This window comes from Notamacropus eugenii, chromosome 1, assembly GCF_028372415.1.
Source record: "Notamacropus eugenii isolate mMacEug1 chromosome 1, mMacEug1.pri_v2, whole genome shotgun sequence".
NCBI classification, from domain to species: domain Eukaryota; kingdom Metazoa; phylum Chordata; class Mammalia; order Diprotodontia; family Macropodidae; genus Notamacropus; species Notamacropus eugenii.
Genome location: NC_092872.1, coordinates 215,101,574 through 215,127,202, shown reverse-complemented (window position 1 = coordinate 215,127,202; position 25,629 = coordinate 215,101,574). Strand labels below are relative to the sequence as shown.

Below are 25,629 nucleotides of genomic sequence, written 5' to 3'. Positions count from 1 at the left end.
AGATCATGTTTGTGTATGTGTATGTGTTTGTGTATCATGTTCTGATTTGTTATATGATTTCTTTCATTTATCTTAGTCTGACTACATAGCATGAGTATAGTGAAAATATACTCAATAGCAAAGTATATGTAGAATCTACACAGAATTGTATGCAGTCGTGGGGAGGGAGGGGGGGAGTGGGGGGTAGGTGGGGGGGATAAAATCACAATTGTATGGCAGTGATTGTTAAACATTACAAAATAAAAAAAAAAAAAAGAGTTCCCAGGCTGCCCCGGTGATCCTTGTTCTTTGGAACTGATGTTGCTCAATTGGAATAACTGATTAATAATTAATTCTGCATTTACTACCTTGGAATATTTCTTAGACAGGACTAGACATCTTACAGAAAGGTACTGTCTTATCTACCTAGACCGTAAGTTCTATGAGAACAGACTAGGTACTGTGAAAAAAAAATCAATAGAAGGATAAGATATAGTAACTGTCTTTTCAGAGTTTATATTCAATCAAGCAACAAGCATTTGCAGCCACAAAGTGGTGCAGTGGATAGTGCCCTGGCCCAAGAGTCAGGAAGACCTGAGTTCAAATCTGGCTTCAGTCACTTACTAGCTGTGTGACCCTGGGCAAGTCACTTAACCTCTGTCTGCCTCAGTTTCCTTGACTAACAGACAAGATCCTAGGGTTGTTGTGAGGATGAAATGGGATGATGTTTCTAAGGCATTTTGCAAACCTTAGAGCACTATATAAATGCTAGCCATTTATCGTATTTGCTTTTCTTTATTAAGTACTTACTACATGCCAGGCCTAGTGCTAAGCAGTGAGGATACAACCACAAAACTGAGACAGCCTCTACCCTCAAGAAATATGCATTTTAGGGGAGGAACCAGCATATGTACCTCCAAGTCAATGCCAAAGAGTAGAAACAATGTCCTTAATGGGGAGAGAACTCTAGCATCTGCTTAACTCTGAAGGATGTGAGGAATTCTAAAAGGAGGAGAGAAGGAGGGTGTGCATTCCAGGCATGGGGGACAGCTGATGCAAAGGTGTGGAGGAGGGAGATGGAGAGTTGTATGTGAAAGATAGGAAGAAGGTCAATATGTTTGGATTCTATAAAGATGCAGTAAAAAGGCGGGAAATCCAAATCAGGCCCAAGTTGGGAAGACCTTTGAATAACAATGAAGGAGTTTGTGTTTGAAGCTGGAAGAGATAGGAAGTCCCTGGAAGCAGAGTAGCTTAACATCTTTTTTATGTCCTGGAGCCCTGGGGGGGCTCTGGTGAAGCCTGTGAACCTGTCCTCAGAAGAATGTTTTTAAAGGAATAAAATAAAATATACAGGATTGCAAAGGTACCCAATTACATATTGAAATAAGCATGTAACTTTTTTTTCCTCATCAAAGTTCATGGAGAGATATAGTGAAAATATACTCAATAGGAAAGTATATGTAGAATCTATACAGAATTGTATGCAGTCGTGGGGAGGGAGGGGGGTAGTGGGGAGTAGGTGGGGAGGGATAAAATCGCAATTGTATGGCAGTGATTGTTAAACATTACAAAATAAAAAAAAAAAAGTTCATGGAGAGGGAAGAAGAATGGGGAGGGTGTCTGCGGGTCTCAGGTTAAAAACCTGGTACTGAAGTTTTTAATTCATTTCAATTCCTGAACAACAAACCTCAATGAAGATTCCAGGCCTTGTGCCTTAGGCAGTAAGACTTCAAAATCAAATAGAAAAAATTGTCCTTTCCCTTAAGGAATTTACACTGGGTGGGGACAGGGCAGAAAGCAGGAGGGGATGGGAGAGGGGTTGGACACACAACTATACACAGATAAATCAACAAAATACATAAAAAGCCCAAATAAAACCATCTGGGGAGGCGACGCTCAAAGCTGGGTGAGTTGGCACTTCCCTTGAGGGGAATTCCTCCTCTCTTTCTTCTCCAGTGGTTGAATTGATGACCTCTATTGCCCTGTTCCTAACTTCAACATTAACCCCCTTCCAGCATTCAGTGCTCCTCTCTTTTCTTGTCCCATCCTAGGCCAGGCTCCCACCCATGAATGCCCAGATCAGAGAGGATCAGATTTAGAGCTGGAGGAGATCTTAGAAGTTCTTTAACTCCCCCCACCATTTTATAGATCAGGAAACTGAGGCCCTGAAAGGTTGTGGCTTCCCCACAGTCACATAGGAAGGAAGGAAGGTGTGTGGTGAGGATTTAATCCCAGACCTGCTCTTTTCACTCTATAAAGAGTTTCCCAACTGGTCTCACTGATATCCATCTATCTGACACCGTGGCCAGATTAAACTCCTTGAAACACCATTTTCAACATCATTTCAACAACAACAAAGAGAAAAAAAATCTATTAAATGCCTATTCAGACCCTTGTGCTAAGCCTTAGAGGAGATAAGGAATTAACTTAGACATGGCCTTTGCTATACGAAGGACCTGAGTCAGAGACATGCACCAGAAATAAAAAGCAAGGTCCTCACCCATACCTGGTAAGAGTAAGGGAAGATATTTAAACCAGTCTTCCATTGATTATAGTACTGATTTAGCCAGGTCAACAGGCAGTTAGGTGGCACTGTGGTTAGAACACCAAGCCTGGAGTCAGGAAGACCTCAGTTTTAGATCTGGCCTCAGACACTTACCAGCTGTGTCACCCTGAGTCACTTAACCCCTATTTGTCTGAGTTCCTCATCTGTAAAATGGAAACACTGGAGAAGAAAATGGTGAACCACTTCAATGTCTTTGCCAAGAAAACTGCAAAATGGGTTCATAAAACTGTCGAACACAACACCACCAACACCCTGATCAAACCAGCCTCTCCTTGTGAGAGAGCTGAAGTATTATGTCTTGGAGTATCAAGAAATAAGGAGCAGATAAAGTTCCAAGAAACTTGAGACAACTGGGCCATGAAGAGCTGATTTTTGCTTCCTGTCTCTGTCAGTATTGTGTGTGGCCCCAGCCGGTAAATTTCCAGGAAAAGCAGCCAAGAGATCATGAGGAGAGCTGGTATTTTACTGAGTGTCTTACATGGTTCTGGATCAGGCCCTGCACTTCATAGGAAATAGGACAGAAAAACTGCTACAAGACCTGATGAAATATCACAGATGTTGCCTGAGAACCATACATCTGACCCTCCATGACTCAGCTCGATTTCTTATGACTGGTAACAATTTTCCCAGCAGCGAACATCTCCTAGAATCATAGAGTTAGAGAGGCAATCTCGTCCAATCCCTTCATTTTATAGTTGGCAAAATTGAGGCCTCGGAAACTTAAGAGACTTTACATCTGCCTGATCTCAGTTGACAGCTTCTGTGGGAAATTGGAGAGCACTTCCTTCTCCATCTCCCTACATTCAAACAGGAGCTTCAGAAATGAGCCTGAGCAGTTTTATCCACATGAATCCTCAGGAAGGATGGGGAGCTATACACACAACCTGACTTTGTGTGTCAGTTGGGCAGTAAGAACTCATTTTAGCATATAGACTTGATAAGTGGAATGATTCTGGGACACGTATTTGGTTTCCCTTCTACATGATGTCCTCGCCAACACCCTCCAGATGTGTAAATAGTTTTTAATGCAATGGGTGCGAAACGGAGTTTTTCTATTCTATTTAATGAAATTGACATGAGTGTATACATGTAAGAACTAAAGATTTTGTATGTCAAAACAAAAAGAAAAGGTTGTACAAGAAGTGAGCGCCTGAGGCAGGATTTGACCAGAAATTCTCTGAAACTCCCAGAGTCCATGTTCTTTCTATTATGGTAGGATGTATACACAGATAACCATGGTGCAAAATAAACTAGGTAAGTGTAGGAGAGGTGTAAACAAAGTGATTTGTGAGCACTGAGGAAGGGTTATTTCCTAGGGGGCCATCAAGGAAGGTTCGCACTGAAGATGGGGGTGGTGAAGGACCCAAGAATCTCACAGATGGGTGTTATTGTGGAGAAGGGCAGCCCTGGCCCGGGGAATGTCATAAGCCAAAACACAGAGGCAGCAATGTGTGTATGCCAAATGAATTAAAAGCATTTGTTACGTGTGCTGGGGTTATAAGTACCAAAGTAAGAGAAGTTTATATTCTAGGTAGGGAGAGACAAAACACATAAGGGGCTCCAGGTCAGGGAAAGGTTCTTTGTTTGGGGAGTTACAGCAATAGGTGAGAGGAGCCCTAGAGATAAGGACTGGAAGTGATATTTCATTGCTATAGGAAATTCCCAGAGGAAGAAACTCCTTCTACCATGCAGGATGGCACGTTTTTTTCTAATTGCCTTAGAATAGAGGTGTCAAAGATGCCCCCAGCCAGCAACTTTCCCTAGTGCTATTGAACCAAATTAAAATGGAATTGGAAAATATTTAACAAAAATAAACAAAACTATAATAGAATATAGATAATGTTAATATGTAGTTTTTCTTAGAACTCAGCATTTTATAAAATGAATGTTTAAATTGGTTTTTAGAAATAATTGGAAAAATAAATTATACAATTTTTTAAAAATATGGTTTTCTAAGTTTTCCCTGTGGTATGGGGAGATCCTTATATTTGGTTTAGTGGCCCCTGTTTGTATGAGTTTGTCACCTCTGGCCTAGAGCATTGGCAAGTGGAGGGACTTGCCCAGGAACACACGGCCAATGAGAGTTAGAAGTGGGACATTTCTCAGAGGGCTGTCCATTGTCATGTGTTGATTCGGCTGCTGGTTGCAGAGCAAAGCATACAAACAGTCTAGTTTACTTGAAGCTTTGAGTAGATGGAGGACAATCGTGTGAGGAGCCCGGAGAGAAAGATTTGAAAACAAAGCAGAAGGAACAAGAGTTTCAACTCTATTGAACACGTAATGGGAAGACACTCCATACTCCCTTGCTCCAAAGCACACAATAATTGCTCACTGAGCCCCGTATCAAGGGCTCTCTGAATCATATGGAGGTCACCTCTTCCCAGAAACTCCAGACTACATCCCCCTACTCCAGCTCAAGAGCACCCCACCCTCCAGGCCCTCTCGAGGGTATTTTTAGGATTTGGCAGTACTAAGAATGATTGGCAGCCGGTGGCTTCGGTGTTTCCAACTTGCCCGGTGTTGTTCCTGGCTCAGCATTAGAGGTGACTGGGAATGAGGGGAGGCAGAAAGAGCATACCTGGCCTGTGGGCCCACAGCTGCCTCAATGTCCCAGGGACTGGGCTCCAGGAGCCTCCCCAAACAGCAGCTGACCCAGGTTTGGAAGCATTCTTTCCTGTTGACTCATTTCAGGACATGCTAGAGGAATATTTCACTTCCAGCTGGGGTGGGGCAGGGTTACAGACAGGACAGAGAGGCTATAGATGTGAACGAGGGGTCTGGGAGAGGGGGAGAGGATGCTGACGGAGATCAAAGTCCAGGACTTGAGAGGACAGGGGGCTCACCTAAGGTGAGAGAAGTCCAAGTCCTGTTCTGAGGCTGAGGAAGGAAGTAAACTGACTGGGGTCATTTTTTCCCCATTTTAAAGATGGGAATACTAAGAGGGAATATGTGTCTCTCAAAGTCACACAGTGAATCAGTGACAAAAGAGGAGGATAAGGATTTACATCTTCCCACTGACTCTCCTTGACCTAGGGAAGAGCCTCAGTTTCCCCATGGGTTGAGAAAGAAAGGACCTGGGGCGGGGGAGTAGAAAGGAGGGTATAAATGTTAATATGGGTCCAACAAATGTTTTCTGTTCATGGTGAGTACGAAGTCTATACTTCCCACCTTTGGGGCAGGACCACAGCTAAACCATGTCATACAAATCCCTTTTTTTAAGCCCCTTTCAAACTCCAGCAGGATTTCACAACCTCCCTAAGTAATCTGTTCCAATATTTGACAAACTCCACTGCCAGGAAATGCTTCCCTCTATCTGACCTCGATTTCTCATGCTTCTGTTTATGCGTGTTTCCTTTCCTTTGGTCTTCAGTGAAAATAGCCTCCATAAAGCTGTGTGCTGGGCCGCCTGCGCCTGCCAAGACCTCAAGCCGAGCAAAAAATACTCAGGGGGAGAAGAATGACATGCATGTGTCACCAGGAACCTGGGCACAGGGGAAAGGGCGAGCCTGCCTAGTCTCTGGGGGAAGCCGACTGGGACAAGCCCTTGGCTGAGCTGAGGAAGCACCTCCCCAGCCCTCCAGGGCTGAGGTTTTCCTTTCTCTCCTCTAGCCTTAGGCTCCATGATCAAACTCTCCCTTTCAAAGCCTCAGAACTCAGCTCCCTGGGCCCCACCCCTCCCCGCCCAGTGAGGTAGTGCTGGTTGCGGGGTACAGGTTGTAGAGCTTGGAGCCAGGCCCCAGTTATTTCAGGTTCGTGCCCAGCAGACTGAGCTGGGCTGGGCTGGGCTGAGTTGGTTCCCTCCTGCTGGGCATCTGGCCCCTGGAAGCTCCTCCCCATCCCCTCCTCATGGATTCGTTAGGCTTCGGGAGACTAGACTGGAGGTGGGAGTAGAGGGAGGGGGTTAAGGAAAAGGGAGCTAGGATATAAGGGCCGGGACAGCTCCAAGACTTACCTGACAGGAAGCAATCAAGGAAGTGGCAGCAGCAGCAGCAGCAGCCTCCGTCTACCCTGACCCACTCTGGGCTCCAAGTGGTGAGTGTTGAGTCAGTATTCCTGATTTCCTGGATGCCCACTCCGCATTAGAGGTGGCCGGGCGTGAGGGAGTCTCTCCCCTATTCCCCTTCATCTTTTGGTAGCTCTCTTTCTATCTCTCCCAGCTCTGTCTCTGTATCTGCCTGTCTGACTTTGAGTTAAGGATTTTTTTTAAGCAACTTTGGGCTATGTCTAAACAGAGCATAGAACATGTTGCAATGGAAAGAACAGCGACCTAGGAATCCAGACATCTGGATTCCAACCCCAGCTCCACCTCTGACTGAGGGAATTTGGACACCTCTTTACCCATTCCCTGCTCTGAGCCTCAGTTTTCTCTTATGTAAAAGGAGAATAAGATCTCTTGTTTTGCCTATGGCAGGATTAACAAAGATGTATGTACTTTGAAAACAGTGAGACTGGAGAATGAAAAAAAAAGATAGTTATTATTCAGTAAGTTGGATTCTATTATCTGATTGGTTCTCAGCTGTTTGCTAAGTGCTTGGAAGCCTGCTACTGATTAGTAAAATGACTGAACTAGTTTGCACGTGGGCATAAACACATCCTTTCTTTACGAGTAACATTTTTTGTGGATGTTTTTGGGCAAAGAAGGATGACAGTCTTTGGAGGGGAGAGACTTACAGGGGCAAAGGAACAGAAACAAAGAGGGGGGAGAGACAGAGAGGGAGAGACAGAGAGATAGGGGGAAAACAAGAAGAGAGAGAAAGACAGAGGGAGAGAGAGAGGGGGGGAGAGAGAGAGAGAGAGAGAGAGGGAGGGAGGGAGGGAGAGAGGATATTCCTTTGAATTGGAGAGAGATGAGTGATATGTGGCTTAAATTCTACTTTTTGTGAACCTGGAAAGACAGGTACTTTAACCCTTAAGTTTGAAGCCCAGTTTGGGAGATAGAATGGGGTAGTAGAAAGAGAACTAGTCTAGATGTCAGAAGACCTAGATTCTTGTCCCACCTCTGTCACTTATAAGTAAGACATCTTACCTTTCTGATCCTTTGGGGGTTTTTTAATCCATAAAATGGAACTGGACTCAAAGATGCCCTGACCTTTTATAGCCTATGATTCTAAACAGGTAGCTTGACATCTCTCCATCCCTTACGCAGCAGGAGGCTTGGACTAAGGGGAACCACTCAAAACTATCACCTGCACGTGAGCCCAGGACTGAGCAGGCACTGGGGAAAAGGTGGCATGAGTGACGGAGTTCAGAATCCCTCAGGTCCAAAGCACCCACTTCTGCTCCCAATAGTCACCTCACTGGCTCTCCTAGCAGGCTCTGGGATTCCCCCATACCTAACACTTCTCCTGCTCAGCCAGGTCAGGCCAGGTGCCAGTCTTGTTTGGCAAGGACCATGGAGCAGGTGCCTCATTCTACCCTGAGCTGGGACCAGACTGGGAACTGTCTCCTGGCTCTGCTCAGAGCTGGCACCCACCCCAGGGCTGTCACACAGTTCTGCCAGGGTCATAAATCAGTCCATAACATGATGGAATTTCATTCATTCTTCTCCCCCAGTCCTGTTCCTCACACGTCCCTCTCACTTTTCCTCTCCAGTGCCCTGTTACCTACAGCCCCGCTTCTGCATGCCCTGTGTTTGCTGCCTCCCTTTAGTGAATGAAACTTGTCATTCAGACTCACTTTCTCTTATGGTAAGAATCTTGCTTTCCTGATGCCTTTCTTTTTTCTCTCCCGTCTTATCCCTTTTCTCTAACTGTCTCTCTTTCCTACTCCCAACTATCTCTGCGATCATCCCCCATCCTACCCCATCAACCCACACAGAGTAGGAAAAGAGCTGCATGGAGCCAGGGAAGGAGGATTGCCTAGCTTTGGAGTCCAAAGACCTGGGTGAGAATCCTGACTTGAAGTTGCTTAGTATACAAAAGGAAAGAATACCTTGACCAACTTGGGTCTGACCCAGAGGTAGAAGTGTTTCTGCCATTGAGCAGGTCTTTGGTGTAGTTTGTGGTAGGCATTCTCCCCAATATGGGGAAATTGGAGAGACAGAAAAGAGAGACAGAGATGCAGAGACAGAGATGCAGAGATAGACAGAGAAAGACAGAGACAGAGAAGAGACAGAGATAGGGACAAAGACAGAGAGACAGAAGAGAGAGACAGAGTAAAACACAGAGAGAGACAGAGACAGAAAGAGATTGACAGACACAGAAAGAGATAGAGACAGAGATAGGGACAAAGAGAGACAGAGAGACAGACAGAGAGAAGAGAGAGAGAGACAGAGAATGTGGTCAACACAGCATTAGTAATGTGGGGGATCAGAGACAAGGGAAGGAACAACCATCGTCTGGAAGTTAGGAGATTTGGGTTCTCATTCCCACCGTGCTACTTACTACTTGGATAACAATCTGTCTGGACCTCAGTTTCCTCCTTGAAAAATAGAGTTGGACTAGATCAGAACTGTCAAACTGAGGCAAGATTCCTGAGCACTGGAACCAGATTAAAATGTAATTGGGAAATGTTTAGCAAAATAAACAAAAACACAATACAGCCTAGATACTGTTCTTTGTGGATTTCTAAGTCAATATGAGGCCCATGAGGATCCATTTATATTTGAGTTTGACACTATTGGACTAGTTTCTTCTAGCTCTAAATCAATGATCTTTGTGCCTAGGACCAGGGGGACTCAGAGGAGGAACTAGGCTGGTCAGTAACTGGATGAACTTCTCCCATCTAGTGAGGAGAGTGAGGGAAAGGCATCCTGGAGCTGTTGCCTGACTTCAGTTTCTCTAATGAATGAAGCCTCTTCTTTCCCCCTTAGAATCACAGTGTTAGAGATAAATGGGATGATCGAGTTCATAAGCCTACAGGATCATAGCCATAGTGTCAGAGGGTACCCTAATCTAATCTAGGCTTCTCTTTATCGAGTTTAATCCTTCATTTTACAGATGGAGAAACTGAGGCTCATCACACAGGTATAACCGATCAGTGATGTCTTACCATATATCATCTCTTTCTTTCCAGTTCCTTCATACTGGGTGCTGAGGTGCTGTCAGCCACAAACCACATTGAAGACCTGCCCACCTGAAGATCCACCTCTCCTTCTGGGCCAGACCCAAACTGGTGACTAACTGACCAAAGTGTTATTTCTCTTTGTCCACTAACCATTCCAAGCCTCTCTGACCACACTCAATTCACACACTGTGATTATTTCTGTATTTTTGGTGAGAGGGACCGGGAGTGATCCACAGGCATCATCCTATGCCAGGTATACCCCAGTGACTGAAATGTTGACTTCTGAAACAAAGAACGATACGTGTTTTTGTTTGTTTTATTGCAGTCAGTTGAGTAGTTTGGAGAAATTGGAGGCATCCAGAAGTATGGGCTACCTATTCCTGACTTAGGAGGCAATGGGGAGCAGGGGAGAGGGGAAATAATGAAAGCAGAGTTTTAGGAAGATCCTAGTATCATGGATCCATAGCAGGAAGGGATCACTGAGTCCAATTCTTTTGTTTCACTCATGAGGCTCTGATTGGTGAATGACTTGCTGAAGGTCTCTCCCAGACAGTAAGTAGAAGAGCCAGGATTCTAACTCAGGACCTTTGCCTCTGCATTTAGGGATCTTTCTCCTGCTGCTGTTTAGCAAGTTGATATACGAAATGTATACGGAATGTTGAAGTCATGTAGCTTGCTGGCAAAACTGGACCAGGAGGCCCAGTCTCTTGACTTTCAGATGGTTTAGTGTCCCAGCAGATGTCATAGGAGAGCCCGGACCAAGATGGGGGCCGTGAAGGTGGAAAGGGAGGGTTGGATGAAAAGCTTCAAAAAAAAAAAAAAAAAAAGAGCTCAGGAGACTTGATTCCAGAACCCTCTCTGAAACGAAGGGATTAGAACAGATGATCCCTGAAGGCTCTTCTAGCCCAGGCTGTTTCCAGGAGCTGAAGTCTTCTAGCTCCATGCTGCTGGAGGCAGAATATTTGCTGAAAGGAAGATTAGCTTTAATTGGAGTTCTGAGCCTGCTTCTCCACTTGCACTAAGCTGACCCCTCCCCACGGCAAACCCCAAAGTCCTCATTGTGTCCCAGCCCTACTTCCTGCCCTCCTGTATCCCTCCCTCTCCACAGCTGCTCTTCTGTGGGCTATATCTGACTCCACCAAATCAAACCTCACCATTCCCCATTCTCTGTGTTCAGGGTTACACGGAGATAACCTAATAAATTACTCTTCTCTAAATTTTTCATGGAGGCATCTCGGTGTAGGGGGGACATCATTGAAGCTGGAGTCAGAGGACCTGGGACCCAGGCCCAGCCCTGACACTTAAACTGTGTCTCCTTGGGCAAATCTCTCTACCTCTCAAAGTTTCAGTTTCTTCATCTGTAATATGGGCAATCTCGGGAGACCTGGGGCTCAAATGAGATAATGTATGCAGACTGCTTTTGCCAAGCTTGTCACCCTCTATGGTTATGACTATGAATAATATACTATTGCTAGGACATGTCAGGTATTCTTTTAAAGTGTAACAGGCCAGGGGAGCACTAGGGCTCAAGAGCCCACTTCAGCACATACTCGCTGTGTACCCCGGACAAATGACCAATCTCTCAGGGCCTGGGCCATTCTTTAAGACCATCAGCTTGAGAGCCGGTAGAGGGAATTTCCTGATGTGGAGTTTCCTTTTACAATGTGTGTGTCTGGGGGTGAGGAGAAGGGGGGACTTCCTTCCATGCCCAACCCATCTGAGATACCACAGTGTGCATTTTCAGCATGGCAAGGGCCTTCTGGAGACAGTCACCCTTCCTCTCTTGTCTAACCCTGGGCATGGCAGGGGAGGTGGGGGATGAGGGGGAAAGAGAGAGATTCAAGGGCAGATAGCCTGTCTTCCTTCCCCATTTACACCACACAGGAGGCTACCTACTTCACCTCCATGGAGGGCCAGTCGTGAACAATCAAACAAAGCAGACAGTACAAGCTGGTTTGGCCTCCTGGTCCCTGCTGAGTCCCAGGAGCCAGGAAGCACCTCCAGAGCCTTGAGTGGGTCTATCAGTGAAGGAGCTCAAGCCCTGGTGAGACCCCAGCAATTGTTCCAGGGTGTATCCAAACAGAGGGGCATTTCCTCTCTGACTTCCCCCCAGTGTCACAGGGGGCTGGCAGTACTAGTGGTAAGCACACAGCCAGCCAGCAATGACATTTGAGGGTTGGCCTTTGCTGACTAGCTTGATGGTAACTGACAGGCTAGCCAGACAGTGACAGGACCACCAAGGGGCACAGGATGCTCCCTTCCCTTCCAAAGCTTCTTAACTGTTTTGATGCAAGACAAAGGTCCTGGGCAGTTTTCTGAGGATGCAGCCCACCACTGACCACCACTGTTCCATAAATATGGTGGACATGCCGTATTTCTCAAACTGCTTTTCAAGGCTCCCTTATTAGGCCCTTCCTGTGGGCCAGGTACTGTCTTCCTTACCACCTTGTGTAAGTGGGGCAAGGTTGGGGAAGTTCCATCTAAGACTTTGGGATCCCCAGGTGGGCTACAGCCTCTACTACCCAACTGGATTTTGGGTCCTTGCCCATAATCATCTTGTTTATTTCCCCAGATTCCTGAGCCCCTACTGCTTCTGAAGCTACCCTGATGCAGCCTCTACCTCCTGCTTGCTTTCTGATCCTGCTGTGGCTATGCCAGGCCCCACTAAGCTGCCAACAGTCATTGGGATCCCTTAAACTTCGGCTGGTGGGCCCTGGGAGTCAGCCTGAGGAGGGTCGCCTGGAAGTGCTGCACGAGCACCAGTGGGGCACTGTGTGTGATGATGACTTCAGCCTCCAGGAGGCCAATGTGGCCTGTCGCCAGCTTGGCTTTGAGTCTGCTCTGACATGGGCGCACAGTGCCAAGTATGGTCAAGGGGAAGGTGAGTGACCACGCTGCCAGGCAACAGGGTTCAGGAGCTGCTTTCTCTCTAGGGCTAAACTCATGCCAGAGACCCTGATGGATAGGAGAGGAGAGAGATCATCTCCAGGATACCTGCCAACCTTAACTTCTCTTGACCACTGCCCTTTCCCCTTCTTTCTGTTAGTTTCCTTACTGGGGTGGAGGGGTGCTTAACTTCAGATGTGGGGGGAGTGTCTTCAAGGAGGCCCCTGGCTAAGGAAAAGAGATAAATCCCTTAAGGTAGCATAATGGATAAAGTGTTGGAGTTGGAATCAGAAAGATCTGAATTTGAATTCTGCCCCATATTCTTATAATCCAGGGACAAGACTCATGACCCTTATTCAGCCTCAGTTTCCTTCAAGTGGGGCTAATAACAGCATTTATCACACAGGGTGGTTGTAAAGATTAAATGACATGTTAGCAAAGTGCTTGGTAAGTAAAGTGCTGATTTTTGCTATGTAGAAGGGAAATCCTTGGCAAACACCAGCCCATTTTCCCATATATTATATACTCCCTACTGCTTGGTGAAGTACCTACCATATAGTGGTTGTTTAATAAATGCCTGTGGATTGATTGATTCAAAGAAAGTCACTGAGTTTAGGGATCTTTTCAAGATTAAGAAAGAAAGTGGGGTCAGTGGCCTCTGACCTCATCTACTCCTAGCCCTAAGCACCCATGGCTCATACCTTCTTCCCCAACAGGCCACATCTGGATGGATAATGTGCACTGTGTGGGCACTGAGAGCTCTCTGGCAGAATGCAGATTCAATGGCTGGGGCATCAGTGACTGCAGCCACTCTGAAGACGTCGGGGTCGTGTGCCACCCCCAGCGCCTGCCTGGCTACCGCTCAGAGAGGCCGTCCCAGATCCTGGGGCCACAGGTGAGAAGACATCATTGATACTGGCCAGGAAAACGAACTCCCCTCTGGCTCTGGACAGAGGAGACACACAGACCTTGGTATCATGGCCAGAGAGGTCTCCTTACTATATATAAGTAGATTTAAAGCTCCTTGAGGCTAGGGAATATAATTTTCTTTTTGATCTTGGTATCCCTAGAAGGTAGGACACTGATGCTTACTAAATTTACGAAATTGATGATGGGAACCCAGAGAGTAGAGAGTGAGAAAATGAGAGATCCTCCCGCTTAGAATGAATTCCCCAGGGCTGTTTCTCTGATGGAGGCTGAGGCCCAGTCCCAAGGCCAGTGAGCATCTTGCCTCTTGAGGCTGAGCAGACTTGGAGAAGAAAGAGGCTGGGCCTGCTGGGAATTGCGGAAGCAACTTACCAATTGGGAGGGAGCAGAGGGAGGCCAAGTAGGGGCTCTTTCACCCACACAGCTAGCCACAATTGCTGCTTCTTCCCATCACAAACATCCTACAGCTAAAAACAGCCACGGCCAAACAACCAAGGAGAGGTAGGGCAGGGCTCTGTACATGGGATAGCTGCCAGCCTGAGGGCAGCCACCCTCAGCCCACCTGATGGAGGAAGATGGGGCATGAAGGGGGACACTCTCCATAGTGGTCTTACCTGGAACAAGGTGGCAGAAGATCCAGGGACTAGACTAGAAGGAGTGGAGACTGGCCCCTAGCATCCTAGGGAGTTCATTCCTGGTGGTTCCCCAATAGGCAAATGTGGAAGGGAAAGAGGATTCTCTTTGGGTTTCCTAGACCCTCAATGTGTATGTCTGGGCAGGGACAGCGGCTGGAGGAGGTACGGATCAAGCCTGTGCTGGCCAGTGCCAAACGGCGCAGCCCCATTTTGGAGGGTGCTGTGGAGGTGAAATACGAGGGCCACTGGCGGCAGGTGTGTGACCAGGGCTGGACCATGAACAACAGCAGAGTGGTCTGCGGTATGCTGGGCTTCCCCAGTGAGATGCCAGTCAACACCCCCTTCTACAGGTAGGGAGATCCTGAGCACCAGCAGGCAAGGAGAAGCTTGAGGGGGGGAGCTGAGGGTAAGTGTGTGCCTAGGCTGGATGCTATGAGTTCAGGGATTCCATGTAATGGGAAGTCAGACCCTAGTCATCTGGGGGCACCCTGGGCTTCTCTCAAGTACAGCTACCAGCTTAACATGGGACTGTTTGGATAGAGAGTGTAGAAACAGAATCAACTAGAGAAGAAAAGAGGAAAAAAATTCATCTACAAGATTTAATTGTGAAACTGAAAAACTGCAACATTTAAAGGAATTTGATGAGAATATTCATGTTTAAATTCCTAAGTAAAAAATCTGCACTCTGTCAAATCTATTTAAAGTGCTGTCTAATTGGTGTTTTTGGCTGGATGTCAGGGGACTCAAAGCTAGCCAAGACTCTAATTCTAAATGGTCTGGGTGGGGGCCCTGCTCCATAAAGGGTCAAACGTTATTTTTCCACAGAATTGGTAATTCTCTCCCTCCCCTGAATAGCTTCTCTCCTGCTCCAAGAGGCCTTGCCCCAAGTTCCAGCCTCACGTGCCTACCTCCCAGCCACACAGACCAATATAACCCAAAGGATGGGTGACAAGGGGCCACGAGGGGATCATGTGATTCCTGCTTTGACTGCTGCCAAGACATAGGCCCTTGCTTGGCCTAAATTCTACTAATTGCACGTCTGGGCCATTGCTGACTCAGTCGCCACCCTGGGAGGTGCTGATTATAGACTAGGCTGCTGCTCCCCAGAACCAGTGACCTTCACCTTGATGGGGGATTCCTCCTTTCCCTCTCTCTCTCCCCCTGGATCTGGAGGGAATGAAAGGAAGCAGTGAAGATAAGGGATGGATTCAGGGGTTCGTTGGAACAGTTGGGGTGTCATTGCTTTAGAGTCTGAAAGATCCTCAGAGGGAGCCCAACACCCTCATTTCATAGATAAGGAAACTGAGGTCAGGATGGTTAAATGATTTGCCCAAGGACACAAAGGTAGGAAATAGGATGAACCAGGATTTGTATCCAGACCGTCTGGCCCTCTCCATTGAACTCCAAAGCTTGTCGTCAGAGCAACCGGGAATGGGCTGGAGGGAAGGGTCCGAATGGGCTGGAGGGAAGGGTCCATATAGCCACGTTCCAATCCCTTACCTCTAGTTTTCTTCAACTGCAGGAAACTCTGGAATATGAAGATGAAGGACCCCAAATCCAGGTGAAGGGTGGGGAGGTGGGTGGGAGGGTCAGCCTCTTCTCCTTCCCTTTCTTCTTCTCACTCACTCCTCTTTCTTCCTCCCTCTCTCCCTCTCCCCCCCTCTTTCTGTTTCTATGTCTCTCTCTCTCTGTGTCTCTGTCTCTGTCACTGTCTCTCTGTCTCTATCTCTCTGTCCTCCCTCCCTCTCTTTCTTTTTTCTTTCCTCTCTCTCTCCCTCCTTCTCTCCAGGCAGCCCATGCTCTCCTCCTCCCTTGTTTTGTAGGTTGAGGAGCTTGACCAAGAAGAATTCCTTTTGGATCCACCGGGTGAACTGCCTGGGGACTGAGCCCCACATGGCTAAATGCCAAGTGCAGGTGTCCCCACCAAAGGGCAAGTTGCAGCCAGCCTGCCCCACAGGCATCCATGCTGTGGTCAGCTGTGTGGCAGGACCACGCTTCCGTCACCCCAAGGGGAAGCCCCGCCAAAAGGAGGTAAGGGTTTGTAAGGGTTTTAAGGGGGAGGGAAAAAGAAAAGCTAATCTTAATGATGACAAGCAGCCCTGGAAAGGTCCATTGGAAGCCCAGCAATCAGTCAGAAATGAATGACCAGGGGCTCCCAGAGAGAGAGGATTGAAGGCAAAGGGTGTAAGGTTGCATTTTCCAAACAGCTCATATTTTCAAAGTATTTTAAAATTTGCAAAATGTTTTGCTCACATCCACCCTGAGAGGCAGACAGTGTACGTATTCACATTGTAAGTAACCCCATTTTACAGATGAGAAAGGTGAGGCTGGAGAGACCATCACACAGATGGCGCATGTCCCAGCACACAAGTCTTACCTTAGTCCAAGTCTGACGCTCTTTCTATGGTACTAGGCTGTTTCAAAGGATGTTTTATCAACCTCTGGCATGTGAAAGGTTTGGAATCACAGGAGATTGTCTGGGAAGGACCTTGTTGGTCATCAATAGCCTCATTTTATAGATTAAAACAAAATAAAACAAAACAACTGTTTCATGACTTGCCAAGGTCACCCACGTAATCTGTGGCAAGGCCAGGACCAGAGCCCAGCTCTCCTCTTTCCTGGACCTGGCCACTTTGCCCTACCTCGACACTATCCCTGCTTCCCAGCTGTCTGCTTATTCCAGGTCTCTCCCTCCAAGGAGACCCAGGTGCGACTCCGGGCAGGGGCCCAGGTGGGTGAGGGCCGAGTAGAAGTGTTGATGAATGGCCAGTGGGGCACCGTCTGTGACCACAAGTGGAATCTGATCTCAGCTAGTGTCCTGTGTCGCCAGTTAGGCTACGGATCTGCCCGAGAGGTCCTCTTTGGAGCTCAGCTGGGCCAAGGTGAGTGAGGAGCTCCTGGAGAGGGCCTGACACTCCAACTGGGGTAACCGTAGTCTTGGAGAGCTCATCCAGTAGGGTCCACAAAGTGATAAATATGGGCATGGAATGAAAGGGAAACTGAGGCCCAGGTGGGCAATATTTCAAAGGGGTAGGCCTACAGAGTGACTGAACTGGACAGCCCCCTTCTCGCGCACAGGGCTGGGACCCATCCATCTGAGGGAAGTGCGGTGCAGTGGGTATGAGAGGCTCCTCAGCGATTGCCCCGCTCACGATGCGGCTCAGAGTGGCTGTCAGCATGAGAATGATGCTGCCGTCAGATGCAACATCCCCAACATGGACTTCCAGCAACAGGTGCGCCAGGGCTGGGGGCGGCAGGGGCGTCCCCAGGTGCTTCCATGGGGAGATGCCATCCCTGGCCCACACTGCCTGGCAGCAGCTAGTCTTTGGTGCCTCCGCTGCCGAGGCCAGCTCAGCGTCCTGCCCTGGGCGATGTGCCCTGGGATTACTTTCTCTGGCTCTGGGTTCCCGGCCCCCCTCTAGGGAGCGCCTCCTCTTTGTGTCCTGCGCACTCCTCGAGGCATTTTGTTTCCCACTGAAAACCCCATGCCCTCTGCCTACTCTCTTAAGGGCGGGATCTCAGACACCTTCAGCCCTCAACTAATTTTCACTAGTAGGGAAAGTGAAGCAAGTCTTTTCTCCCAGGTACCAAGTATTTTGTTTTTAATAGAGACCATACTTCTACCTTGAAAAAACCCCAAAAAACAACTTGACCTTAGGGGAATGTTGTCTAACGGTAGAAATTTCTGGTCTTCTAGGAGAGGAGGCATCTAGACGGCGGGAGGGAGGTCTCAGGGAAGTTGAGACACCCTCCACACCCCCTGCCCGCCTCCTGCCAAATCCTCAATAACACCTCCTAGACACTCATGGACTTTACCTCCACGTAGAGTGGAGATGACTGCTATTCACGACTTTGGCTGTTGCAGATCCGATTGGCTGGCGGGCGCAGTCCGGAGGAGGGCGTGGTGGAGGTTCTGGTGGAGATGAATGGGACCCTTCAATGGGGAGCTGTGTGTAGTGATCTCTGGGGACTCAACGAAGCTATGGTAGCCTGTAGGCAGCTTGGTATGGGATTTGCCAGCCATGCCATCCAGGTAGGTCCCTGATGGCCTCTCACTGATCCCTTTCTGATCTGTTTCATGGGAGTCCCTGGATGGTATTGCCCCTTGGTAAAGTCTCTGGGCTCTTGGAGCCAGGCCCCCCTGAAATTTCTTCCTGTGGCAAGGTGACCTGTGCCCACTGATGTGTCAATGGCTATTTCCTCAGGACACTTGGTACTGGCAGGGCACTGCAGGGGCTGGCAAGGTGGTGATGAGTGGGGTGCGCTGCTCGGGCACAGAGATGGCTCTGCAGCAATGTCAGCGGCACGGACCAGTACACTGCTCCCATGGGGTTGGCCGCTTCTCAGCAGGGGTCACCTGTACAGATAGTGAGTAATAACTGGGGCATTCCAGCCTTGGGTGAGGGGTAGACCGTGAGGGACATAGTTCTGGGCTATAAGAGCGGGGTGGGGATTGTCCTCAATTTCAGATGTTGCCCATGCCTGAGGCCGGGCCTCTTGGCATAGGGGAAGGGGAGCAAAGGGAGCTTTAAGTCTTGGAGTATCTCATTCAAGGGGCCAGGTCAGTAGGGGAGGGGAAGTCTGTTCATTGATGAAATCCAATGAATGATGATGTAGGAAAAAGCCCTGGACTCAGGAGACCTCTTCTACTTAGCAGCCATGTGATCTTGGGGGAAAATCACTTTCCATTTCTGAACCTTGGCTCCTCATCTGAAAAATGGGCATGATAAAGTCTCCCTGCCATGTTGTGAGTCTTACCTAAGAGTGTACAGGAAAGCTCCTTGTAAACTTCAAAGAACTACTTCAGCATTTGTGTGAAGTGTTATTCGGGTGAAAGCCTGTTCCTGGCCCCAATTCAGTAGAGCAAGAGGGAAGGTCTTTATTTTTTGGGAGGGGGGATTTGGGGGATGCCATTAGCCTTTGGCCCTCTGTTGATCCCAGGTGCCCCAGACCTGGTGATGAATGCACAATTGGTACAAGAGACAGCCTACCTAGAGGACCGCCCACTGAGTCTGCTGTACTGTGCCCATGAGGAAAACTGTCTCTCCAAGTCAGCTGACCACATGGAGTGGCCCTATGGGCACCGCCGCCTGCTGCGATTCTCCTCCCAAATCCACAATCTTGGCCGGGCAGACTTCCGACCTAAGACTGGGCGCCATAGTTGGATCTGGCACCAGTGCCATAGGTGGGCACCCATGTTAGTTTTGGCTTGATAAAGTCTGGATGCCTCTCCTAATCAGCAGATGCTTCAGTCTGAAGTGGGGTTTCTATGTCCTCTGCCACCCCACGGCATCAGGCAGTTAGGAGCTTTAATCATCCCTATCAGAAAGACTTTCCCTGAAGGTGGATGATTATATAAGGGTTAGATATCCCCTTTTCCGAGACAGGAACTGAAGAGGCACGGCAGGATGGGTATAGACCAAGCAGTATCTTTCCTTGCTGCTCCCATGTTGGGTCAGTTTAAATCTTGGCCTTGTGAGAAGGGCTTTGTCCCAGCCCATTGAAGGATTTGGGGGAGAGGGTGTACTTCCTCCAATAGCAGTCCGGCACTGAATAACTGACCCTGCCCAATGACCTGGCTCCCCTGACCTTCTGGGCTCCCTCCCATCCCTCCTGGGACCCCACCTTCCACAATGCTACTGTCACATTCTCGGACTTCTCTTGAGAACTGGGAGAGGGATTCATGTCAGCTCCTTTGGCACCATGGAGGAACATCAAACTTTCAGGAGAGGACCCTGGTGGAGACCCATGGCACCCTTTTCATAGAGGATGCTTGTGACCTTTTTCCTACTCAGAGAAAGAAGCCTGGCACCCCTATTTCCCCCCAGGCCTCTGGTGTCTGGCATCTTTCCCCTACCGCAAAATGAACTGACCCCCAGTACCAGAATTCTTAGCCATGACTCCTCAGTGTCCTGGCTCCAAACTCCACAGTCCTCCTGGGCACAGAGGCTTTTTGCCCTGTGGCAACTCTGGATTTGGCACCTTCTCCCTGGAGGGTTCTTTAAGGGTAATGGTACCCAGAAGGCCCTCTGAACTCTTTCTGCACCTCCAGTCCTTCACCCAGGATGCTGGAAATTCCTGGTCATTCAATGGCTAGAGAAAAGTGGAGATCCCAGGAATCAGGGGGGAAAAGGTTAAAAATCTGCGGTGCCCCAGACATGTAACAGATTCAGGCAGAGAGAGAGAGAGAGACAACGCCAGTCATAAGGATGGCATAGAAAACACCTTCCCTTAGGGAAAAGAGCTGCATGGGGTGAGGCAGGGAGGAGGCATTTTTGGGACCTGGTCCTACCCAGGATAATAAGCACCATCCCCAACATTCCCAACAGAGCTATTATTACTGCCAGTTTGGACATCACACTAGCAATTTGGTCTCAGCCTGACATGGAACAAAGTGCTCCCCTTAGAGGCGTCTTGGCTCCCACACAGGTCCCTAGGCCTCATGGTACCAAGGCTTACAGCCCCATCATGCCCTGCTCTGCCAAGCTGCGCTTTCAGGTTTAGGAGCACAGGTGTGCAGGGACAGCTTAGCTGTGTTACCTGGCAGAGGGCAGGGACCATGCTGCTGAAAGTTGGCCCTTGGCCAGACACTGGCCTTGCATCTAGGTGGCAGCTCCTCCTCTGGGTAATAATAGAGCTGACTCCCCCAGAACAGATTCTGTCCTGATGCCAGGGGTGACAGGCTTCGTTTCTTTTGCAGGCACTACCATAGCATTGAAGTCTTCACCCACTACGACCTTCTTACTCTCAATGGCTCCAAGGTTGCAGAAGGACACAAGGCTAGCTTCTGTCTAGAAGACACCAACTGCCCCACAGGTATGCAGTACCCAGGATAAAGGAGCCAGACTCCATTCTCAGATTAGACTACGATCTCAGGTTCTTCTCCTTTCCCATCCCCATCCCATTTTCCTGATGCTGTTAAATTTCCTACTATTCCAAGCCCTCAGAGACCCTTCAGGTAAGGATTGGAGAAAGCTTGCAGTCCCCTAAAGAAGTTTTCCTGCTGCCTGTGGTCCTGGGAATGTGCAGGGAGGGGGAGGATATTCTATATGCCACTATTTCCCACGCACGTTCCCCCAACACAAAGGCCTCCAAAGCTGCTGCTGCCTTCCTTTAGGACTACAGCGGCGTTATGCCTGTGCCAACTTTGGAGAGCAGGGGGTGACTGTTGGCTGCTGGGATACCTATCGTCATGATATCGACTGCCAGTGGGTGGACATTACAGATGTGCGTCCTGGGGACTATATCTTCCAGGTAACGTTGATCCATTCCAGGATCAGGTCCACCATATTCACAAATCTACCTTCTTCCTCCTGAGGGCCTGAGCATACTGCCATAAGTCTACCTCACTATGGTCACTGAGACTATTAAAAAAAAAAAAAAAAGCAACAACCAAAAAAACTCTAACACTTTCTCACAAATGACGCTGTGGGTTAGGTAAGTCAAGAATGATCGACAGCATCTTTTATGCAGGCACACTAAGGCTTAGGGAGATTGTGGCTTAATCATGTTTTATAACATTACCAGTAGAGGTTGTTTGCTGTGGTCTGTTTCTGGAATGTCCTCTCTACCAGCACAGATAGAGTCTGATTTGTCAGACGTGCCTCCTCCACTTTGGGGGTTGCAATCCCCTAGACCTCCCCTCCCTCTCTCTTTTCACTCAAACAGCCAATGTGCTCACGCTGCACTCTATTTATAGAGTCTGTGTTCTTTTCCTTGTCCCCTACTTCTCCTTCAGGTGGTTGTAAATCCCAAATTTGAGGTGGCTGAGTCAGATTTCTCCAATAACATGATGAGGTGCCGATGCAAGTACGATGGTCATCGGGTCTGGCTTCACGGCTGTCACACAGGTAATGGGGCTGTGAGGGCAGCCAGGAGAATCCAGTCCCGTTGGAGTGTTGACCCTGTGAAAGAGGAACTTGTAGGATTATGTCTCAAGCTGACTGTTCACTCTACGTAAGGCACATTCCATCGAGGGGAGGATGTGTTCCCTAGCAAACTCTTGTGGATGGATGTCCTAACACCCTTTCCCAGTTCTAACCCCCCATTCCTATATGACCCTTACAGGCCCCCAAAACCTTCTCAATAAATAGCCTGTCTGCCCCCCAACCTCCTTCAACCTTTTCAATCACTCCCAACTACAGACAAAGATGAAAACAAGGTTTTCCCCCGCCTTGTCCTAGACTTTTTTTTTCTTGGAACTTTCTCCTCTCCACCCTTAGCCTCTCCCTGCCCTGGCTGCCACATGGACAATGGCAATGCTTGGCAGCAGTGGTAGAAATGGTGTCGGGTTCTCATCTCAAACTGCGGCTACAGGATCCTGAGCAAGAAGACTGAGAAGGGAGGAGTTAGGGCAGAAGTGAAGGGTGGTGGGTAACAAAAAGGCCATCCAGTTATGAGACCTTCCCTGATTTCTCTTTCAAATTTAGCCTCATTTCAATTGAATTTGAACATTTAGGTGCTTAATATGTGCAAGGCACTTTGTGCATGTGCACACTGAGAAGGCTGGTGTTTTGGAAGATGATACAGGGGTCTGGTGGAAGCCCAGGGATATTCTTCAGGCAGTAGAAGCTAGGGATGATTATGGTGATAGCGATGGAAGCTGGGGGTTGGGAGTGGGGAGTAGTCATGCCTACTCTCCACACAGCAGCATGCTCCAGAAAACTGGGGTGTCATTCCATGAACATGGAAGTGAAAGGGGAAGAGAAACCATGTTTCTTTCAAAGTTAGTTTCCATGACCACTGAGGATGCTAAAGAGGCCTCTATTAATTCATAGCAAAGCCTCAGTCTACTCATCCTGATTTCAAAGAACTACCTACTGGGGGTTCTGAGGGTGGTGATGGGAGGGGGCTCTCTTTTTGTGGATAGGTACCAGGACACAGAACTGACTGGGGGGTAAACACTGAGTACAAGATGCATGTATTTACAATGATGAGATCATGGGGAAAGAGATGTGACAGAAGCTGAGGCTGCCTCCTCATCCTGACTGTCCCACACTACAGGCGATGCCTATGGAGCCAACACAGAAATTGTTGAACAACAGCAGCAGCGACTCATGAACAACCTCATCTGAGGTCCTGGCCATAACCGTCCACCACCTGATGCTCAAACACCAGATACCTCAGCTAAATGGAGCCAGAGCCTTCATGGGCTTCAGCCTCCTGAGGAGGGGACAGTGCCCAGAAGCGACAAGAGTATACTCAGCGAGCCTTGGAAGGGGAACATGCCAAATCGGCCATGCACAGCTCCCTAAAGACGGCACTGGGCTTGGACTTTTGTCACATGGAGCCTGTAGATACCAAGCCCTGAGTCTCCCACAGAGCCATCATCCCCCGGCTTTACAGACTTGCCTTCATGGGATTGCCAGGCACCCCAACTCTATGGTGCTTTATATATTTTGCAGTGACGCTGGGGATAAAGCCAATAGAAATCTGATGGAATAAACTGTTCTTTATCAGCCTTTCAAGCAAAACGGCTTGAGTAAAAGTCAACAGTGATGTCTGTCAACATGATCATGGAAGTCAGTGGATTTGGTCTCATGCTTCTGTACCATCCACGGCTTTCCAACTGCTCTCTTCCTTACACCACTGCCCAGTGTTCTTTCTGGATCCTTACCCATACTCAGCTGCATGGGTCCCATTCTGGCAACTTAGGTCTCGGGTCACCACTAATGCCTGATATGAAGAGATTTATGTAATTAAGAATGGCCTGAGAAAACACCTGGGATAGTAAAATCAGGGCTCTAGGGCATGCCAGGAGCCTTTGCGCCAAAGAATGATGTCTGTCATCAATATGCTTGCCTCAGGGTCATTCTGTCTCAGGATTGGCCTCCGGTCCAGTTTAATTCCTGGTCTGAACAAGGTCTCTAGAGTGAACTTCATAATGAATAAATAAATTTTGCAATGTAATGAGTATCTATCTATTAACAAATCTTGGGGAAAGAGTGGTGGTTGAGGGAAAGAGACAAAGTGCTAGATGGAAATCTGAACTGGGCAATGTGGCTGTTATGGACTATCAAAAAGCGCCCCCTCCCCACAGGTGGCATGAAACCCAACTGCTCTAGGAACACACCCTGGGGCACTGTGGTCAGTAGAGTGCCAGTCCTCACACCTTTCTCCAATCAGGCAAATTCCTAGGCTACCACAAACCTTGGTATCACAGATACTTATCTTTGGAGGTCATCTGGTACAACCTTGTGTCTTGATAAATGAATCCCCTCTTCCATCTCCCACACAAGTGGTCAGCCAGCTTCTGCTTCCTACCTCCCTCAAACAGCATGCCCTAGGCTCAGGGCCAAGAGTGGTGGGATGCAAGAAAACAAATAAAAAGATAAATTCCCCAGGGTTATTAGTTTGCATTATTGAGAAAGGTATTCTTTTGTTCCTGTAGCTGAAAGTCTAGAGTGAAAAGGACAGATTTATAACCATATGCCTATCTTACCCACGTTAGCTGTTCTCTCCTTCCATTTAGAGTTGTCTCTTTTCTCTGGGAGCAAAAGGGGTCATGTTCTGGGGTGTACTCCATGCATATAAAACGGCATGGCTGTGTTCCTTCCTTCTCTGTACCGTACTTTCTCTTCTCAACTCCCCCAGTTCTTTTATTAAGCAGAAGGGACGTTATATTTTGGTATGGCAGGTTGGGTAAACAAGGGAAGGACCCATTTCCTGCTGGCTTCAGCAAACAGCTCCAAAACAGTAACAACATTATACCCACACATGCAGCTAATGGTCTGTGGAAAAACGTGCATCTAGCGGAGGAGTATGTGGTGATTGATGACTATGGCAGGTCAGGCAGGGAGGTTACCCATAGCTCCTGGCAAGACCCAGTTTCAGAATGCCAGAAAAAGGAGGTCAGGCAGACAGCCACTGTCCTAGTCCTAATGCTACTGCCCACATCACACGTTGGAGAGGAGTGGCCAGTCCCAGCCTTTGGAAGAGGCTGCACAAGGGCTGTGCTGTTACAGGGCTGAGTTGAAAAGGAAGGAGGGGGGATGGGAAGGGGGTGGTATTGGCTAACACAGCTTATAACTGGGTGAGGAATGTTAACCAAGGGTCAACCACCAGATTCCAGACAGACCCCAAAAAGCTAGAGGACAAGGCTTCAGCATATTTCAGTCTCTATGCAGCTAAGGCATGAAGAACTTGAGCTTACTCCCCAGAAGATGAGTTTAGCTGTATTCTACGTAACCTTCTGGGCTTTAGGAACTGCGATTAGTTATTTTAGCTGTGGGCAGAGGATTTTAGGACTAATAGGGAGTATTTGTTTTCTGGACTTAATTCTAGGCATTAAGACACTAAATCACAAGACATTAATGACTGAATAAGGATGGAACAATGTATGCATGTAAAGATGACTGCATCTACTCAGGCCCTAATGGAAATGGGAAACATTGACAGCACAAGGAAACAGCACTGGACTTAAAGAGTCAGAGACCTGGCTTGAATCCCAACTATGTACTTTGCTACCAGTATCTGAGTTTTCTCATTTATAAACTAGAAATACATGACTGTCCTGAAATACTCTCTGAAGTTTTTTCTAGGGTTAAACACCATGATTCACCATGGCTAGCTTCACATGGTAGAGAATCACAGACTCTCAGTTAGATGGGATCTCAGAGGCATTAGTCTGAC

At 48.1% G+C, this 25,629-nt stretch overlaps 1 protein-coding gene and 1 long non-coding RNA gene across 6 annotated transcripts in view; one reads left to right on the top strand and one right to left on the bottom strand.

Annotated features, from left to right (window-relative positions):
* Positions 1-6,597, bottom strand: part of LOC140516006 (uncharacterized) — a 53,581-nt gene extending 46,984 nt beyond the window's left edge. The window contains exon 1 of the long non-coding RNA XR_011971237.1: positions 6,498-6,597. This is a non-coding gene — a long non-coding RNA (uncharacterized lncRNA). The remainder of the gene's footprint in view (positions 1-6,497) is intronic.
* Positions 6,447-23,911, top strand: LOXL4 (lysyl oxidase like 4). 5 transcript variants are annotated; one of them, XM_072626888.1, is made up of 17 exons: positions 6,447-6,577; positions 9,560-9,658; positions 11,435-11,594; positions 12,123-12,431; positions 13,153-13,331; positions 14,143-14,348; positions 15,521-15,559; positions 15,822-16,029; positions 16,682-16,880; positions 17,077-17,231; positions 17,864-18,031; positions 18,204-18,366; positions 18,940-19,183; positions 20,699-20,814; positions 21,116-21,252; positions 21,737-21,848; positions 23,002-23,911. In XM_072626888.1, the coding sequence occupies exons 4-17, from the start codon at positions 12,158-12,160 to the stop codon at positions 23,070-23,072; spliced, it is 2,271 nt and encodes a 756-aa protein (XP_072482989.1). In that variant the 5' UTR covers positions 6,447-6,577; positions 9,560-9,658; positions 11,435-11,594; positions 12,123-12,157; the 3' UTR covers positions 23,073-23,911. The 5 variants fall into 5 exon arrangements, with proteins under 5 accessions (XP_072482989.1, XP_072483010.1, XP_072482980.1 ...); XM_072626909.1 differs by having other exon boundaries at positions 9,560-9,803; positions 16,697-16,880; XM_072626879.1 differs by having other exon boundaries at positions 9,560-9,803.
* The last annotated feature ends 1,718 nt before the right edge of the window (positions 23,912-25,629 follow it).